Genomic DNA, 20438 nt, shown 5'->3' with positions numbered 1-20438 from the left:
TAAGTTCTCAAATACTTTGAATCATTTGTCGTACTATGTGGTTCATTGGAAGGCTTTTAAAATAGTTTCTTTAAATAGCTGTACTCTAAGTATTACCCATTACCTTTTTATTACCCATTTTCCTCAGAGGAGTCTTGAGTAAACATTATAGCAACTATTTTATTTTTATTGATTCTATGACCTTTTTATTAAAACGACCAGACCACTTGACTGTAAAGCAAATCCATATTTGGACTTCTAGACATTAATGAGGCAACTTCTTTAATTAGATGTTCAGAAATTTTGTGGCCCTTCAGGAGCCTTAATGGAGCTCTTTCAGAAAGCTACCATTGAGCTGTGCAGAGTAATGTAAATTGCTGCTTGCATAGTATCCCCTCCAGCATTTAGTGGAATTTAATCATAGTCGCCTGAAAGACAAATACTCTCATTTAGTTCTATGGCCTTTTGTTATATGTACTACTAAAGCATAACAGCCCCTTCGGTGCCTGGTGGACTAAAAACATTCACACACTTGTAGAATCCTGGGTTTACTGCAGCATTGTTTTCATGCTATAATATTCTGAAATTATCCATAAATGGATTATGACTGAAGTTAAAGCGTTTATCATTACAGTTCTTTCTGGAATTACTTTTAAAGCCTGAAAATGTTCAATGGGCAGGGTTGGGCAAGAAGCACTAGCTCTTTGAAGTCTATTTTTAGAGCTTTCTTATATGTTATCATAGCATATATAATCGATATCGTTACTGACTTTAAAAATAAGCAACTTGAAGGCATTTTATTTGTCTCACAGAATAGATTGTTCAGAAAGTATGTTGAAAGAACAGGATAAAATCTTCACAATTTAGTTATGTGCCCCATGTACTTTTATACGATGCAGTAACACTTTTGCACTAAAATAGAAGTCTGCTAACATGTCAGCCCCAGGTGGTCTTGTTGTTCCATGTGTCATACTAAGTTCTGCTTTCATTGCCTAGCTTTGCGTGTGTACTTAGTGCAGAAGGGAGTTTTAGGTCTAGAGGAAAGGGGCAAATTGGATGAACAGGAATTCCAAAGTAATGTTTAACTTTTAAAGCTTTTCCTAAAAGTTCAGAATTGTTTGAAACCTTGCACCTGTGAGTTCGCTGAGGCGAGGCTGTGGTTCTTAACTCTGTTATCAGTGGCGTCTGGCACTCAGTAGGTCCTCAGTAAAACTTGAATGTATGACTTGATTGTGCTTGTGATTTATCCTCTGGGAATTTCTCTGCTATTATTTGTCACTCAGTTTGGGTCAAAGGTGATCCTTGTCCAGTTTAAATGTTTGTCTGTGCTGGAGAATATGATAAGTGGTAAGGTCTAGGTGCTTTCTAGCTAATTATCTCTAATTTCTGCAGTGACTGCTTGGTATTATCATTCCCATTTAACAGGTGAGAAAACTGAGGCTCAGAGGGGGTAAGTTGAATATGGCAGTAAAAAGCAGAGGTAGGACCCCCTGGCCTGGCATACTGCCTATAGTCTATTTCTTCTCTTCTGCCAGAGAGGTTAAAGACTTGGGCTCTCAGGATTCACAATGCAAGAATTGTTCTTGGGGTCAGTAAAGCTGGATATGGGAAATTGGGCTTTGTGAAACACAAAGTACTATAGCATTGTATCTGTTTTTATACCTTTCAAGTACTTCAACTTTTCAGTTACTGAGAGGCCATGAATCTAACCCAATAGTTTTTCCCCAGGAATGTTTCCAGTTGCTTGGGAGTTGAGGAATAATGGAGATAGGACATTGGAGGAGGATGACCAAGTGAGAAAGAAGCAGGTAGAGGATGAGGGATCAAAGTTGCCTTGTGTTTTAATTGTAAAACATTATTTAAATAAGCAAGAATACGGATTAATATAATGACCGTGCATCCACCACAAAGCTTTTTAAATTTGAGACTATTTTGTTTTAGATCCTAAAGAAATAAAACATTATAAATATAAGTGAGACTCTTGAGTACCTCTCATTTTGTATGAATTTTATTTATACATTAGGGTTTATATTCACATTTATAATCATAATTTCAGTACATTGATGTTTTTTCAAGTATTTTATTTTTTTTATTTAAGTAATCTCTACACCCAACGTGGGGCTCAAACTTACCCAAGATCAGGAGTCATATGCTTCTCCGACTGAGGCTGCCGGGTGCCCCTCAGTACATTGAGTTTTAACTGCTGTATGTTGTTGTATTTTTTATTTTTATTATTTATTTATTTATTTATTTATTTATTTATTTATTTATTTATTTATATGTTGTTTTAGAGAATGAAAGAATATACTGGACTTTATTCTCTAGCTAATAAAGATTTAGATTGTTTCCATTGATTTTGTTATTACACCCAGTACTAAAATAAACATTTTTTTTACTTCTCTCTTTGTGTACCTGTGTTAGAGTTTGTCTATGATATATGCTTAGGAGAGGACTGGCTGTGTGTGTACCTTCAGTTTTTGTGTATCTTCTCAGCATTCTTGAGTAGGGGGCCAGCTTGCAGTCCTGCTACAGTATATGAGTTGGGGAGAAATTAGTAGGTGAAAGGAAGGATAAGGAGGGGCACGATGTAGGGCATGATGGGAAAACCAAGTATTTAAAGAACAGAAGCCTATCAGTATGGTAAAAGGAGTCTCTTGCGGAAAAAGCAAGCTGTCAATCTCAGCTCTTCATTTTCCTTCTTTTAGATCAGGATTGAGTTTTTATTGAGTTTAAACAAGGCTGTTCTGTCAAGTATGCTGAACAATTTGCTTGATTACACTGTACGCTTTTGAATCTGCTGAATGATCCATTACTTACTGGAACGCCATGTGGGAACAAGCAAAATTGAATGACTTTATTTTTACTAGGCCAGGTGAAATTTGAATAATGTGTTATGAAGAGAGGTACACACATCAGCCCTACTCTTCATTTATTTTTCTGTTGAAATGCAGTTGACATGCAATATTATATTAGTTTCAGGTGTGCAAAGTAGTGATTGGACATTTTTTTACATTAGGAAACCCTCACCATAATAAGTTTAATTACCATCCATAACCATATAAAGTTACTACAGTATTATCGAGTATATTCCCCATGCTGTACTTTATATCCCTGTGACTTACTTATTTTGTAAATGGAAGTTATAAGGGCATTCTGTAAATATTTGAGTAAAGAAATAAGTGAGTGAGGGGTACCTGGGGGGCTCAGTTGGTTGAGCATCCAACTTCGGCTCAGGTCATGATCTCGTGGTTCATAGGTTTGAACCCCACATAGGACTCGCTGCTATTGGTGCAGAACCCCCTTCGGATCCTCTACCCCCCCTTTGCCCCTTCCCTACTTGCGCTGTCTCAAAAATAAATAATAAAAACATTAAAAAAATAAGTGGATGAGTTTAGATAAACAGACTTCTTTTTAAAAAACTTTATTTTTTTTAGAGAGAGACAGAGCATGCGAGCAATAGAGAAGAGCACGGAAAGAGAGAGAAATTCAAGCAGGCTCCATGCTCTGCACAGAGCCTGATGGAGGACTTTATCTCACAACCCTGGGATCGTGACCTGAGCCAAAATCAAGAGTTGGATGCTCAACCAACTGAGCCACTTAGGTGCCCCTAAATAAACTGACTTCTTTTTTAATGTTTATTTATTTTTGAGACAGAGACAGGGACAAAGAGAGGGAGGCACAGAATCCAAAGTAGGCTCTAGGCTCTGAGCTGTCAGCACAGAGCCTGATATGGGACTTGAACCCACGGACCCTGAGTTCATCACCTGAGCCGAAGTTGGATGCTTAACCAGCTGAGCCACCCAGGCACCCCAATAAACTGACTTATTGAGTTCAACTTGATTATACAGTTTTCCTTAAAGTATGAGACCTTCTCTGAATTGTATACTTGGGGTGTACATCATAGTGTATATTAATTTTTCTGTACTTTTTAGAAAAATACAATATTTAGAAAATACTGGTAATTACTAAGACTCTTACAGGTTATCATACTCTGGATTTGTACAGCATTCTGCTTATACTCTGCTTGTCTCACCCTTTGCCCCATATCACAAGTTTTTGTTTGCTTGCCATCCTCCTGTCCCCCCACTAAATTCTTAAGCTTTTGGAGAAAAGGGACTCTGATTTATTTTATCTTTTCAATTCCCTTTTCTGTGCCCCACTAGTAGACACTAAAAAAACAAAAAAACAAAAAAAACTTATTGAATGTACCACATTTACTTTGAAAAGATACATAGACTTGGAACATCTGGGTGGCTCAGTAGGTTAAATGTCAACTCTTGATTTCGGCTCCAGGTCATGATCTCATAGTTTATGGGGTTAAGCCCCGAGTTGGGCTCTGCACTGACAGCATGGAGCCTGCTTAGGATTCTCTCTCTCCCTATCTCTCTGTCCCTCCTCCCATTTGCTCACTCTACTTCTCTCTCAAAATAAATAAACAAACAAACAAACAAAAAAAAGTAAAGATACATAAGCTCAGTGGTAAGTAAATAAAAATTTTGACCTAAGAGAAATCATGGTCCTAGTGTATGGATTACCGACAGGGTATTTATTTTTGAATTATTTTGCCCATCACTGTCTTACAGGGTATTCTATAGGGAGTCTGATTACCAAGAAAAAATCATGGTGATCAAATTGTCTTTTTTTTTTGGAATATTTGTCATCCATAGACATGGGCCAAATAGTGTGTGTGTATTGATGATAACAGCTGTGAGCAAAGTATATTTGATCCCTACCCTCAAGGACCTATGGTCAACAATCTAGTTTAGGAGTCAGTGGACTTTTTCTGTAAAGCGCTGAACAGTAAATGTTTAGACTTTGCGGACCATATGGTCTTGGTTACAGATATTCAACTCTGCCATTGTGGCCCCAAAGTAGCCACTGACAATGCAAGGAAGTGAGAGTGGCTGTGTTCCAATAACACTTGCTTTACAGGAGCGCCTGGCTGGCTCAGTTGGTAGAACATATGACTGTTGATCTTGGGATTGTGAGTTCAAGACCCATGTTAGACATAGAGCTTACTTTAAAAAAAAAACAAAAACAAAAACAAAACTTCATTTACAAAAACCGGAGGTAGACTGGATTTGGCCCATGGGCTATAGTTTGCTGACTCGATCTAATTCATTTGTTTCTTGGTCTCTGTTTCTGTTTCACACCTATATCCACAGCAGTAATTTTCATATTTTCAATGGCTTACATGCCACAACTAGCAAAGTGAGATTGTTGAAGAACTTGATCTCATACAAATGACTGAAGCTAATTCTTTTTTTTTTTTTTTTTTAACTCATTTACCCAGGACATTTTATTTCCTTACATCAAAGAAAATGTTAAAGAATATCTGCAGACACATTGGGAAGAAGAGGAGTGCCAGCAGGATGTCAATCTTCTGAGGAAACAGGTTGGGACACTTCTCTTCCATTGCTTCCACATTCCCAAGTGTCAGAATTGAGGATGCCTGGAGACTTAGAATGCGCTCTGAGCATATTGTAAAAGAAGCTCTCTGGGCTCGCAGGGCATGGCAGTTGCAGTGACTTGCCTGCTTAGGAATTCACAGTACATAATTAAATGGGCAGATCATGGCAGTTCATTGTCTCTACAGTTGCTTCTCTCTGGAGCTATTCCAGAAGCATAAAAATGTCATGTGTTTTTAAAACGAAGCTTTTTCTGGGTAGTGTGTAAAAGGTTTTGTGCTGTCTTGTCACATTTTTCATTAATGTCTCCCAGTGACAGCACCTCAGCACCTCATTCTCCACTCTCTTCTGCCTCTTGGTAGGAGCTGTGCCGCCCCCCGCTCAGTCCTCCTCGGGCTTCACATCCACACAGCCCTCTAGACCTGTCTCCCTGCTCATGGGCCAGCGTCTGTCTCTTGTGGTGCTCTGCTCTATTCTCCCTCCGGTTTACTGTCCGTTTTTCCCTTCCACATTGTGGAACTGGGAAAGAACTGATTTTTTCCTTTCTTTCTTTCTCTCTTTTTATTTTATTTATTTATTTTTATTTTATTTTTATTGTTTTGAAAAGTTAAAAATTCCTTAATTTTTTTTTTCCTGGTACCAGTACCACAATTTACAGGGCAACATACCTGATATAATGAAAAGAAAAAGACAAAGCTACAACAGAAAGAAGACCTCAGGAATACACATCTAATTGACACTACATTGCATTAATCAATAGCTGCACTTTTTGCCAACTGTGGCTATGACCGTCCTGAACAAGAAGGGTTTCCTGTTGAAGCTGCAGGAACTTTTCTGACTATGGAGCGTCGTTCCTTCTGTGGCAGATTTTTACAGTTCCTCTAATGCAGTTGGGACGACTGTCTCAAAGTAACCTGAAGCTTTCCTGACAACTCCTCGCTCTCTCTCCTGCTGAGAACTGTAGCCTTTCTGAAAATTTTTAGAACCTTCTGCTACCGCATCTACCACTTCCACCACCAGATCCATAACCACCACCTTAGGGACTGCCCGAGCTTCTTCCACCAAAACCGCCCCCCTTCATGGGTCCGTAATTTGATTGCTGTTGTCCCCTATAATTTCCAAAATTGTTAGTTCCCACCACCACCATACTTAACCACCTCCAAAATTTCCTCCTTCATTGTAACCATCGTATCCGCCACCACCGCCACCATATCCACCTCCTTGGTTTCCATATCCTGGTCCACCACCACCATAGCCTCCTCCACCTCTAGAACCAGGACCACCACCATAGTTGCCACCATCACCTCCAAATCCATTATATCCACCATCACCTCGTCCATAACTACCCCTGCTGCCACCACCTCCACCACCATAGCCTCCTCTTCCACAAGAGTTTCCACCGCGGCCAAAGTTACCACCACCTCCCAAGTTTCCTCCACAACCCATAAAGTTGCTAGATCCACCTCCATGACCTCTTTGCGATCCAGCAGACCGCATTTCTTGTTTGGAAAGGGCCTTTTCCACTTCACAGTTATGCCCATTAATTGTGTGGTATTTCTGAACAACAGTTGTATCAATTGTATCAGAAGTTACAAAAGCAAATCCTCTCTTTGTTCCACTCTGCCTGTCCTCCATAACTTCTGTGGTTTCCATCTTGCCATAGTTTTCAAAGTAGTCTCTCAAATTACATTCTTCTGTATCTTCTTTAATACCACCAACGAAAATTTTCTTCACAGTTAGATGGGTGCCAGGCTTTACAGAATCCTCTTTAGAAACAGCTCTCTTTGGTTCCACTACATGCCCATCAACCTTATGTGGTCGAGCACACATTGCTACATCCACCTTCTCCACACAAGAGTAAGTCACAAAACCGAAACCTCTGGAACATTTTGTTTGGGGGTCTCTCATCACCACACAGTCTCTAAGTGTGCCCCATTTTTCACAATGTTCTCTTAAACTATCATCTGTAGTTTCAAAGCTGAAACCACCAATAAACAGTTTTCTCAACTGCTCTGGTTCCTTTAGATCATGGCCCTCCTCCCCCCGGTGGTAGCGGCGACGGACAGAGTTGGGCTGGGGGCGACTGGGCGGCGGTTTTACCTCCATTTTGAGACCGGACTCTTCCAACTTAAGTTCAATATGGGACTCTTTCTTTCTCTTTCAAACGTTTATTTATTTGAGAGAGTGAGAGAGCACACGCACACGCACACGAGTGGGGGGCAGGGGGAGCAAAATGAGGGAGACCGAGGATCCAAAGTGGGCCCTGCATTGAGAGCAGAGAGCCCGATGCGGGGCTCTAACACAAACTGTGAGATCATGACCTGATCTGAAAGCAAACGTTTAACCTCCTGAGCCACCCAGCCACCCCTCTGTTGTTGCTGCTTTTTTTTTTTTCCTTATTAAAATTGCCTCAGTGGCAAAGATCTTATATGCTGTGCAGGGTGAACTCTGGCAGTTACTTTCTAGTTAGTTTTCTACATCGGACAATGTGGAATGCTCTGGAAATGTTTTAATGGTTGAATTTGGGATTGGACGTACAGTCCCTTTCTTTGGGCCGCGGAGTATTTGGGTTTGTTAAATATTCTAGATAACTCAGGGTTCGTCTGAAACTCCCCTCCCTCAGCTTTGTCTTCTCTTACAACTCTTGTTGTTGAAACATACATACATATTCCCCCATTGTAGTGTATAAATCATTGGAATATGCTTACTCACAGTCATTGTTCTAAATAGCTGTTAGGGTTTTGTTTTGTTTTTTTTGCAAAGAAAAAATTCCTTTCATATTGACAGATACTGAAAAAGAACCAACCCCAGACATTGCTTTGCTAGCTTCTTTTCATTGAATTCCAGGCAGAAACGGATTTTGTTTCTTCCTCAGTTCATTATAGTGCAGAAAAAATGATCAGATGTAATTAAAGTCCTGGTTTGTTGATCCCAGTAAGTGAATCAACACACTGGGTCCTACTATATCATTTTACCATTATATGCTATGTCTTTTCTCATGTACAACATGCCTCTTGATTTAAATTTCAGCTTAAGCAATATAGGAAAGGTAATGTAAATTCATTAATTAGAATCCACTTTTCCTTTAGGAATCGTTCACTATCCTCCTCCAAAGTGTAAGACACTTTAATTTGTCACAGTGCTAGGTGCTAATGATAGTTGGAGAAAATTGTTCAGCTTGGTTTTCAGGTCTCATTTTAAGTGATCTTTTAAAAAATAAGTCCGAACCAAACGTCTTGTTTACGACTTCAAGGCTGAAGAGGATTCCCACCTGGATGGGGCTGTTCCCATCCCTGCTGCATCTGGGAATGGAGCGGATGACCTGCAGCAGATGATCCAGGCCGTGGTGGATAACGTGCGCTGGCAGATGTCTCTGGATCGAAAGACCACGGCGCTGAAACAGCTGCAGGGCCACATGTGGAGGGCGGCTTTTGCAGCTGGGCGCATGAAAGCAGAGTATGTAACTCAAAACATTTCACCAGCCCCAAAACCGAATGCGTTTTCCACTAGTCCTCTCTGTCCAGTGTTCGTTGTGTGATTCATAAAATAGATAAAGTCAACATTCTTTTTATTTTAACAAGTGAGGGTTTGTTTTGTTTGTTTCAGAGCCGGGGGAAAGCGTTCCATCCGGCTAAATTCCCCAGACCAGCATGCCTGGCTTTGTGGGATGGCTGAAGGACTTTTTATCCTAGTGTAAAACAGCTTCCTAGAAGATGGTGACTTCCTTGAACTAAGTCCTGTTTGATCCTTAGCATACGAGTGGCGGCACTGTCGGGCTATGTCTCAGGAGCGTTCAATCACTTGCTTTCTGCTCTGTTAGAGGAGAAAGATGGGTGCCATTATTTACATGTTACTTTGGGGTTACTCAGGGTGTTAGGAGTACCACCCTGACTGGAGTCTTGGCTGTGGTGTTCTGGGAGCGCTCCTGCCAAAGGAGACAGGGAGTCCTGTATTGCTCAGAAATTCTTTTTTTTTTTTTTTCAATATTTTATTTTTAAGTAATCTCTACATCCAATGTAGGGCTGAAACTTAGAACCTTAAGAGCAAGAAACTCATGCTCTACTGACTGAACCAGCCAGGCACCCTGCTAAGAAATTCTTTTTTAAGTTTATTTATTTTGAGAGACAGCGAGAATGGGGGAGGGGCAAAGAGAGGGAGAGAAAGAATCCCAGGCAGGCTCCACACTGTCAGTATGGAGGCAGATTTGGGGCTTGAACCCACGAACCATGAGATCATGAGTTGAACTGAAATCGAGTCAGACGCTCAACTGACTGAGCTACCCAGGCGCCCAAGAAATTCTTAGACACTGCCAATTAAGGGTTTTACGCCATTGCCTGATGTAAACCCTAAGATCCAAGTCTACTTCTAGCTGTTGTATTTCTTTTGTTTTTCTGTCAAATGAGATACAATTCCTTTATGTACTTTACAAGGGGCTTCCACTTTTTAAAGGCTGCATTAGAATTTCCAGATAGGCCGGGGAGCCTGGGTGGCTCAGTCGGTTAAGGGTCCAACTTTGGCTCAGGTCATGATCTCACAGTTCGTGGGTTTGAGCCCTGCGTCGGGCTCTGTGCTGACAGCTCAGAGCCTGGAGCCTGCTTCTGATTCTCTGTCTCCCTCTCTGTCTGCCTCTCCCCTGCTCATGCTGTCTCTTTCTGTCTCTCAAAAACAAATGTAAAAAAAAAAATTTTTTTTTTAAATAAAAAAATAAAAAAAAAAGAATTTCCAGATCGGCCAATGATCTGGGAATGTCTGCTGGTTCACTTTGTAAAACACAAGAGTGGAGCCAGGAGAGAATGCTTGAAGTAGTTAGTCCTTTCTTCTCTTGGTCTGGTTTACTTAATTATAAGAACCAGAGACGTGAAATAAGTTCTCTTAGACTTCTAAGCCTGCATTGGCAACGTGGAAGAAATCCTGTCTCTAGGAGTATAAAGTAATGCACAAAGTAACCCATAATTATGTATACTGGTTTTGAACTAGTTGATCTCTTTCCTTCAATTAGTGTTACATATTAAGCTGTTTTATCCAGTAGGAGATTTCTCTGACATTTTCCAGTTAATCTTTTAGAGATGACTGGTTCCACATTCCAAGTTCCTTGTGCTTCTCTTTGCACCTATTTCCTGTGATATTATTTCCACCACCGGATAGGGAAGACCTTGTGGAACGGGTAAGCAGGACTTAGTGTCAGGAATCAAAAGCTAGACACTGCTGACCTGCTAATGTGAGATGGTACAAGTCTCTTAACTGGTTTATTTTGTAATTTTTTTTCTGTAGAGTAAAACTTTAGGTTTTCTTAGTTCTCAAGAAGTGAAGTTCCATTTTCTAGCTGATCAGATATTAATAGCTTTGAACCCGCAAATGTTTTTCTTTTAATTGTTTGGAAGCACATCTTTTTAAAGGCATTGCCATGCTTTGTGAAGACACACTGGACATAATTTAACCTTTTCTTGTCATGGATTACATCAAAGATTCCATGATTGTTATTTGCTTTTTGGAGTTCCTTGGGAACTTTAAAAAAACACTGTTATTTCATCCCTTATTTGTAATCACTATTTACTGTCATTAGTGTGGCTGTCTGCCCAAAACTGTCCTCTCCACCTAAGTTGTTGCTTCTAATCCACTGTGATCCTGAATCTCTAGTGATAGGCTTATCAGACCGGACTCGAAGTCTCTTGGAGGTGCTTCTCATGGGCACGAATAGAGAAACTTGTTCCAACTATTTTGCCTGGTTTTCATCTGGTTGAATAATGTGTTCCCTCACTTGACCTTGGTGGTCTTCCCTCCAGGTTCTTTGAAGATGTAGTTCCAGCAGTCAGGAAATGGAGAGAGGCTGGAATGAAGGTGTATATCTATTCTTCAGGGAGTGTAGAGGCCCAGAAGCTATTATTTGGGCATTCTACAGAGGGAGATATTCTTGAGGTAGGTTAACTGAGGTAGGTTACTTTGTTTTTTGACACTATCAAAGCATGAAATAAAGAATCTTAAAGGAATATTCTACAGTTATAAGCTAAATCAACAATCAGATCATTGCATGCATATATGCTAAGCAGGTGGTAAAGAGACGTGGATAAACTGGAGAATACATTCGAAGGAAGGATAAACTGTTTCTGTGGAGCCAGTCTTGGCATTGGAGGTTCTTAAGCTATTGTGAATAGCGATCACCTGGGAGTCTGTTAAAAAGTGTAGATCCCTGGGCCATGCTTCCTAGCAGATCTGAATTGGCAGGTCTGGGATGGGGTCAGGAATATATAAATGTATATTATATATAGATGTATATGTAATACAGCTAATAAGATAGGAGCTGGCTTATAAATCAGCTACCTTGCCAACATCAGAAAATTGTCAACTCAGAGGACACTAATGGCCCGCTTCTTTTGGTTGTTTAAAGTCAGGTAAGTGGTCCATAGTGGCACATACCCCATCCAAACACATGCACACATAAACTTCTTTCATGAAGCAGAGTGCAGTGTGGGTTCATTTGTTTCTGGCGATTTGGAGAGACATTTCAGAAATTTCATTCTCTGTAAGAGAGAACTGGGCATGTTATTGAAGAGTGATACGTGCAGGCCACCTATTACCTTTCTTGTAGATGAGACAATTCCTGCCTGCTCCCCTGTCCCACCATCCCTACACCTTCTGGAGGATATGGTGGTCAGTGGAAGAAGGCAGGGCGTTTAGGACCTGAAAAAGAAATGCCAGCTAACCAAATACAGGCTGAATGTAGTGATATATAGTAGGTCATCCAGCCAGCTATCTTTTAAACAAGTATTCTTTGAGTCTCTACTGTGCTCAGAGAATACTTTGGCTTTGGAGGTTGTCATATTCTCATTTTAGTACTTCCCTGTGTTTTAGTTTAAATCAAATATTAAGTCAGGAATAAAACCCTTGCGTTATTGGTGTACAGATATCATATCTCTGATTACAGATGTAAACTACCGTTTTGCTCTCTCTAGTGGAACAGACATTAAGGTGATAGATAAGACACAGTAATTACTGAATTCAATAATAAAAAAGTACTAAGTGAGGCAGACTTGAGAAAGAAAGAAAATCTATAAAACCGATCTTAACTTTTTAAAAGTTTTAAAAAATCATAGTATTAATATTACCTTAATTTGTCTTTGAGTGTTGTTAGGCTTGTTTTTAGTTTGTGAAAAGTTCTGACAGTATTCAAAGTATCACATAATAGCTGATCCTAAATGTGGACTTATTTTGGTTCATGTTAGTTAAATAAGCAAGTTACATATTTTGATCCCAGTTATCTTTAAGACAGGAAGGATATATTTACTAGCTCTTGGGTAGAATTTCAAAATGTAAAAAATGGAAGTTTCTTGAAAGTTAAGTAACAGCTTATTAGTGAGACAGGTTAGAGAGATCTATTCATTCTGGGATCAGAGGACAATGTTCAGGACCTGTCATCAGGAGTGAAACCCAGTCCAATAAGTAGTTTTTGAGTATAAATGGAGTTTTAAGGATAGAAAGTAGGGCATGTGTGTTTTAAAAGATTTTGGATATAAAATTAATGCTTCTCAAAGAAAACTAAGTAAATTAAAACATGATCTTATATACATTGAATTGTTTACTTCTTCCAAATGTTTATTTCTATAAAATCTTACCTTATGTTTTCTTTCTGTAGCCTCCATAAGGCTTTCAGGGATTATTTACTGAGGGGACGAAATCGCTATGATTGTTACGTATCTCCGAGAAAATGGAAAGACAAAGGAGTTGGGTTGCAAGTGTATTTATGATGTCAGTCTTTTCTTTCCCTTTGTGCAGCTTGTTGATGGTCACTTTGATACCAAGATTGGACACAAAGTGGAGAGTGAGAGTTACCGAAAGATTGCAAACAGCATTGGTTGCTCAACCAACAACATCTTGTTTTTGACAGATGTTACTCTAGGTGAGTAATTGGACTCCTTTTTTTTTTTTTTTTTTTTTTTTTTTTACAGAGAGAGAGAAAGCACATGCAGGCATGAGACGGGGGCAGGGCTGTGGTTAGGAGAGGGGGAGAAAAAGAATCCCAAGCAGGCTTCTCACTGTCAGCGCAGAGCCTGATGTGGGGCTCGAACTGTCAAACCGTGAGAGATCATGACCTGAGCCAAAATCAAGAGTTAAGACACTTAACCGGCTGAACTCCCCAGGTGCCCCGAGTAATCTGACTTCTTCTGTTGTATACTCCAGGGTAAGTGCTGGGCCTGGTGCTGCAAACACGTGGCCTCTGTAAAGAAAGTTTGTGTGGATCCTCGAAAAATGAAACAGGTTTATAAAAGGGAGCAGTGAATCAAATGACCCATGTTTCTCTCCATTTACCCTTCCTTGGGGGTTATGCGTGGGCAAGTGGTACTGGAAAGATTAGATCTTCTCACTGTAACTCTTATCCATGGTCTCCCACCCATCCTTCTGTATATACACACACATGGATGAAATGGCAAAATAACAAAGGACAACTTAAGGGGTGTCACTGGGTGATGGAGCATGCAGACACGAGTATGAGGGTAGGTGCGTGGTGAGGGACATCAGCTTACGGTAGACGTGATCATATGTATTTAACAGCACTGAGATGAGCTATGCACACTCAGAAAAATACCAAAAAAGAAACAAAAAGCTAGAGGGGAGGAGAACTCTGAATGGTTTGAGAGCTTTTGTGTCATTCTTGTTCCAGTTGATAAGCACTCTCCCCTGGTGACTAGGAGTCTCCTCTCCACCTTCCCTCAGGTGACCCCAGTCCCCAGGCACCCGTCATGCTCTGAACCTCAGGACTTTCTTGGCATGATCCACCTGTTTAAAGATACACATCTTTTTTACCCATTATAATAGTACTTTATTATATGGGGTACGTTAGCCAGATGCATTATTATTTTAAGGATTGAATCCACGTAACAGTATATACTGTACCGTACTGGTAATATAAGTGACTTCAAGAGTACTTTGGGTCAGAATAGAAAGCTCACACTCCAGTTTCTGTGTACGAATGTAGATCCTCTAGAGATTTACAGAAGGAAACGGTAGTGAATGAGGAAACAAGCAGTGGCAGGTGAAGAGATAGTGGGTGCTGGGGGAAGGTTGGTCTCTGGTTGTTCTGTGAAAGCCTCTGCTTGGTAAGACTTGCCGGACGCCTTCACCTGGTGCCAGCTGTTGATTGCATGCTCATTGTCCTTAGAGTTTGTGCGTCTTCCAGGGGGCCTAATTTTGGTGTGTTTATAATTGCACCTGTATTTGAGGGCAGTTTTTTTTTTTTTTTTTTTAAGATTTATTTATTTTTGAGAGAGAGAGTACAAGTGGGGAAGGGCAAAGAGAGAGGGAGGACAGGATCCGAAGCGGGCTCCGCACTGACAGCAGTGAGCCAGATGCGGGGCTCGAACTCATGAGCCGCAAGATAGTGACCTGAGGTGAAGTCGGACGCTCAACTGACTGAGCCACCCAGGTGCCCCATCTTTTTTTTTTTTTTTAATGTTTTTTTTTTATCTTTGAGAGAGAGAGACAGCCTGAGCGGGGGGCGGGGGGGACAGAAGATCTGAAACAGGCTCCCTCGCTGATAGCTGTGAGTCTGATGCAGAACTTGAAACTCATGAGCCTTGAGATGATCTGAGCTGAAGTCAGATGCTCAACCAACTGAGACACCCAGGTGCCCCAAGGGCAGTTCTTTATATTTGTTTCTTCTGTTTACCTTGGATTGGAAGTTTCATCTTTCGTTTATCCCCAGAACAAGACTTTGTGTATTGTATGGCTGCCCTGACACACTGTTCCCCAGCAGGCTGGGAAGGGCGTCAGAGAGAAGAGGTGCAGGGCTGGGTGCTCTCTTGCCTAGTTGTCTCCGTGTGACTCCAGAGCCCCTCGGCGGCAGCTACAATAGTCTGCAGGCCAAATCTCTCTCTCTAGTCCTTCAAGAAACCCCCACCCACTAGGACTTTCAGAGATAGGGCCCAAAGGCAAACTCAAGCTGCTGACAGAGGTATCTTAGCAGAAGAAGTGTGTATGAACTATATTCTCTCTCAGCTGCCGACCCTCCAGCTTTTGGTCTGTTCTGTTAGGCAAGAGTTACAGGTATCTAAGCAAGTACTAATTTGCTAAGCGGTTTAAAAAAAATCCTAACCAGTGTAGATCACATATAATGCCTTCCAAAAGTTATAATAATGCTTTCTAGAGAAAGAGGAACTTAATTTTACCTAACATGCGGTAGACATTTAGTAATTGTTAATATTTCTGTTAAATTTTAAGCCTTGGTGAATGTAGACTGAAATTTTGATCCAGGTGGATGGTACCAGATCACAGCCATTTGTTATCTCGAGTTTGAAAACTCAGCAGATGTCGTGGGGATCAGCCCCTGTCTTGCATATCCTGGCTTGGGTCAGTTCAAAGTCCAAGGGTTCCTACAAACTGTTGTCTTGTTTTTCCCTATCCTGGAAAACTTTACATTTACTGCTTGACTGCACCGAGGGAGAAGAGAGACAGATGTTTCAACGTTTGCTGTGTAACTAGGTGGCCAGGCCACATAAATGTACCATCGACAAGTATCAACCTTGATAACAGCCATTTTATCCGGTTTCTCCCCCCCGGACTATAAATATACTATAAATATTCGCCTATCTTATTTCTGTACAGAAACTTCTTCCAATTTAAAGTTATGATTTACCTTCTTTTAAGAATGGCTTTTGGGGACTTAGAGTGGTGGGGTGGGGAGGTTGCTCTACTGTCTACACGGGTTAAGGGTATGAAAGCCAGCAGTTTCTGGGAGGAATGATAATTTGAATACCTTTTATTTTGCTTTGTTCCTTATGGAAAGGAGATAGGCCCTGCTCTGCTGAGGTTAGCTGGTTTAATTTGTGAATTGCTTTTCTGTCATTCATATAAATGAATGGTTTGCCTTCTATTTAATTTCCTACCAGTTTGGATGATAAGTTTCTGCCGGCTTAGCATCAGAGATCTGCTTTGTGGCTGGAGCTCCGCATGGAGTCTGTCTCGAGCATTCTGGGATTGAATGTGTTATGATCCCCAGACTTTGCCCCCTCCCTCACTTTATGGTTACTATTAATAATTATAATCCTTGCCCTAGTAAGATTGCATACAGGTTCTTCATAGTCTTGTCTGTAGCCACATTTTTTTTCTAGTTGTTATCATAGTACATCTATAATTTTATGTCTTTTCTCTTTTCACTGAAGCGATTTCCTTAGGCTGCAGTCCCAGAAACTATTCTTAACTTTAGCGAATAGAGATAATCCCCAAGTTGGCCTCAAAACAAAATTGACTTTCTCCAAGGCCTCCACACGGAGGTTTTGTTCTTGTCCCTCATCTTCTGCCAGCTCCACACCCAGTGAAGCAGTAGGGCCAGAACTGGGCTTATGTGTAGCTGGGATGCGGCCAGGCAGCTGGCTGCTTGCCTTGTTCTTTTTTATGTTATTTCTGATCCTGTGTTTTTGGTACCACATGCCCAGACTCCACTGCCAAGACAGAATGGAAGACTAACTATTTGGTATCCCAAATAACATCCAAGTATGAAAAAGAGACCCTGAAGGGCTTTTTCCTCTTGGAGGAAAGGAAGGAGGCCCAGGGTTTCAAGTCAATATTGTGCCAACAGGGCAAACAGATGCACAAGGACAACACTTGCCCCGTGGTGATGCCGGTAAGAGGCTGAATGTGCAAAAGTCATTGGCTAGTGTCAGGTCCCACGTGGATCGTGGATTGTGATGGCTCAACTCAGTTGAGATCCTGGGTTGCTAGTCAAGAGGAAAGCTTTGCTTGAAGCAGTCAGGCTGGGAACTGGGGGTGAAGGGGTCTGCAGAGTTTGCCTGAGGATGGGATTTCCACACGAAGAGGGGATTGTTGAGCACTTTGTTTGCTCTGGGAAGTGACAGCCCTTTCACAGGAAGAGCAGAAGGTGGACATGGAAGAGATGGCTCTGTCCCATTCACTCCCTCTGGGAGCTTCTTACTCGCTCTGCACTGTTGCCCTGTAACCCATTTTGATGGTGCAACTGTTTTCCAAATGATAGGAAATGACTGTGGTTTCGTATTACATCAAGTCTAAACTCCATAGAATGTGTTTCAGATTCTTCACCAGTTTTGCTCTGTCTGACCTGTGTGCTGTCTCCCACACTCATTCGCTCTATTCTTCCAATATTTATACATGGCTTTATGTCTGCCCAGAATGCCTCCTCTCTTGCCAGTTTTCTTTCCTTGAGACTTCTGATCAAAACTTACCCTGTGTGCTCAGAAGTCAGTCATTTGTTAAATTGCAGATCCTAATTCAGTAGTTCCATGTTGGGGACTTGAGATTCTGCATTTCTAACAAGCTTCCAGGTGGTTGCCCCACTATAAGTACATAGACCACCCTTGGAGTAGTATTGCTCTAGAGCAGGAGTTGGCAAGCTTGCTCCGTAAAGGGCCAGTAGTGTATTTTAGGCTTTGCAGGCCCTACAGCCTTTGTTTCTACTCTTAAAACTCTGCCCTGGGAGTGGAAAAGCAGCCATAGACAATGCACGAATGAATGGGCATGGCTGTGTTCTAATAAAACTTTATTTACAGAAGCAGGTGGTAGGTCATAATTTTTTCGCCCTTGTTCTAGAGCAGAGACCATAGAGTCAGGTTGACACTTTGAAACGTTAGCTCTGCCACTTGCTAGCTCTCACTTTCTGTGTCTGTAGAATAGGGATAGTAATACTAACTACCTCAGGGTTGTTGTGAAGATTTAAATGAGAATGGGAGCTCCATGAAGACAGGAGCTTTGTTTTGTTCATATGTCTGTTCCTAGAATAGTACTTGGCACATAGTAGGTGCTAAACTAATATAAGGTATTAGCTGTTATCTTTCACATGGAAACAATGGAGAGAGGACTGTAACCCAAGGCATATTAGAGATGTTTCCTGCTATACCTAGCTTACCTAGTTTCATTTTACTAGTCCTATTTTCACTTCTGTCCACATGCAGTCACTGATCGTAAGGTACTCACTAAGTCTAATGAGAAGAGAGACAACAGATAATAACATGTCAATTCATATAGTCATGAGAGAGCTAAATACAAGGTGTTAAAGGAGCACGTGGGATGCTCTAATACACATGGTAGGAATCTTACCTGGAAGATATCTTATCTGGAAGATAAGATATTTGAGCTGAATTTTGAAGAGTAGGAATTTTCCAGGCAAGTGACAGCAGGAATTTTGGCCTGATTGAATCATGGGCTTCCATTTGTCCCATCTCTGCCTAACTGGTATTATTACGGACAGCCTGCCTTTTGGGAAACCCTCAGTTTTATGTGGGACTGATGAGAGGGAATGGAGGAGAGTCGTGGACAGAACATGGCCTTTACCTTCTGCATTCGTAAGTACTTAATAAAAGCTCGGAAGTCTAGGGTATGCTATACACTATACACTGGGACAGGGAAGTCTAAACCATTCTAGTCTGTCAGGTATGTATAGTTTTATAGTAAGAATAAAAAAAAAAAGCAACTCTATTATGGAAACATTAAAAGTTACATAAAAGAGAATAATGTGGCCAGACCCCCATGTTGCCAACTTCTAGCTTCAACAATGATCAAATCAGGGCCAAACCCGTTTCCTAGTTTTCCACATCCCCCTAATTACTTTGAAGCAAATCTCAGACATCATATTGTGATGTCTCTGACACATACTTTGATTTTCACAGAGGCCAGTGCTGCTGAGGAAGCAGATGTTCATGTCGCTGTGGTGGTGAGACCCGGCAATGCGGGACTGACGGATGATGAAAAGACTTACTACAGCCTCATCACATCCTTCAGCGAACTGTACCTGCCTTCCTCAACCTAGAGGACGACTCATAGGGAAGACCAGCCTGTCTTCACAGAGTCGTCCCTGTAGTCTAATTGTATTCCAATGGTAAAAGTAACTTACTTAAAAAAGACATATATACACACACACAGGTACGCGCGTGTATATATGTGTATGTTTAAATTGCCTTCCACGGGCACATAAGTGAAAAAAAAGTCTCAGTTCAGTGAAAAGGAAACTTATTTAAAGATGCTTTCTATGTAGAAATTGTTTGAAACCACAACCCTAACCCCAACTGAAAGCAAACTATAGCTGATAGAAGAATTACTGCAGTGTAGATCACACGTGTTAGGTTTATCAAGTCGTGTACCAACACGGAAAGGTAGGGTTGAGAAGTTATTCAGAAGCCTTGTTATTTTAAAAACTGGAAGTGTTTCACAGACTTACTCCTAATAATAATTCATTCCCCTTTCGAATTATAAGTTAGAAGATTGTGACAGCTAAATTTCAAAGTATTAGCCTCCTTCTCTACAGAAGTCAAAGCCATTTGTTTCGGCTCCAAAAGACAGCAAACCTGGGAAAGGAAACTCATTTGAGTCTTGATGACGCAAGCATCCATTACCAAGGAAACTTGCTCATCATTGTGGCGGCCCCAGCAAACGGTTGCCTTACCAATGATAAAGGTGCATTGATGTAACAGCTAAAATAGGAATGTGGTGTTTAATGTTTAACAGAATAGCACTAATCCTGCCGGTTGTTACCATCATACGTTTTCTGGTTGCCTTTCTAACTACTTTTTAGCAGTTTGAGAATATATGTTGCTATTTACTATTGAAAAGCAAAAGGTTTACTGAAATCATTCTGTAAGACCCTTCTAGAAGAGCCCTAATAATGTAATATTTTCCTCTGAAATGGATATGAAGAGTGTAAATTTTATAACAGCATTATTTATCCTGGTTCAATCCTAATGGGATGTCATGTCAATTTCATGTTGTGATTAATAAAAACATTTTCTTCTTCACTCAGTTTTGTGTAGGTTCCTGAACCATGCCACCTATTGCCGTAAGCAAAAGAGAAACTGAAGAGAGATTGAAAAAATAAGAACTTCTGGTTTCTGCCTGAATCTTGTGGATGGGAGGTGTGTGTGTGTTGTGTGTGTATTTTAATGCATTGCCCGTGAAAAGTCATTGACTACTATTTGAGTTATATACACATACATGACCTCACTGGTTATTATTCCATTTGGATAGTAAGCATTCATGTTATGAGTGGGGTTTCTTAGATTTTTGAGACTCTTACGTTTGAGGTATATAAAATAA

The 20438-nt window shown here is 40.8% G+C and overlaps 1 protein-coding gene and 1 pseudogene across 2 annotated transcripts in view; one reads left to right on the top strand and one right to left on the bottom strand.

The window, feature by feature from the left end:
• The window catches only part of ENOPH1 (enolase-phosphatase 1), a 36987-nt gene extending 16843 nt beyond the window's left edge, over positions 1-20144 (top strand). The window contains exons 2-6 of one of the 2 annotated variants that reach the window (XM_025921550.2): positions 5273-5374; positions 8641-8843; positions 11171-11303; positions 13158-13281; positions 19019-20144. In XM_025921550.2, coding sequence (XP_025777335.1) covers positions 5273-5374; positions 8641-8843; positions 11171-11303; positions 13158-13281; positions 19019-19158 — 702 coding nt within the window. In that variant the 3' untranslated portion in view covers positions 19159-20144. The remainder of the gene's footprint in view (positions 1-5272; positions 5375-8640; positions 8844-11170; positions 11304-13157; positions 13282-19018) is intronic. The other variant, XM_086704743.1, reaches the window with a different exon arrangement.
• On the bottom strand, positions 6367-7714 carry LOC112858166 (heterogeneous nuclear ribonucleoprotein A3 pseudogene; annotated as a pseudogene).
• Positions 20145-20438: the final 294 nt, after the last annotated feature.

This window comes from Puma concolor, chromosome B1 (genome assembly GCF_028749965.1).
Source record: "Puma concolor isolate L17-30 chromosome B1, mPumCon1.1.hap2, whole genome shotgun sequence".
Classification (NCBI taxonomy): domain Eukaryota; kingdom Metazoa; phylum Chordata; class Mammalia; order Carnivora; family Felidae; genus Puma; species Puma concolor.
The sequence above is the reverse complement of the archived record's forward strand: the minus strand, read 5'-3'. Positions and strand labels throughout refer to the sequence as shown.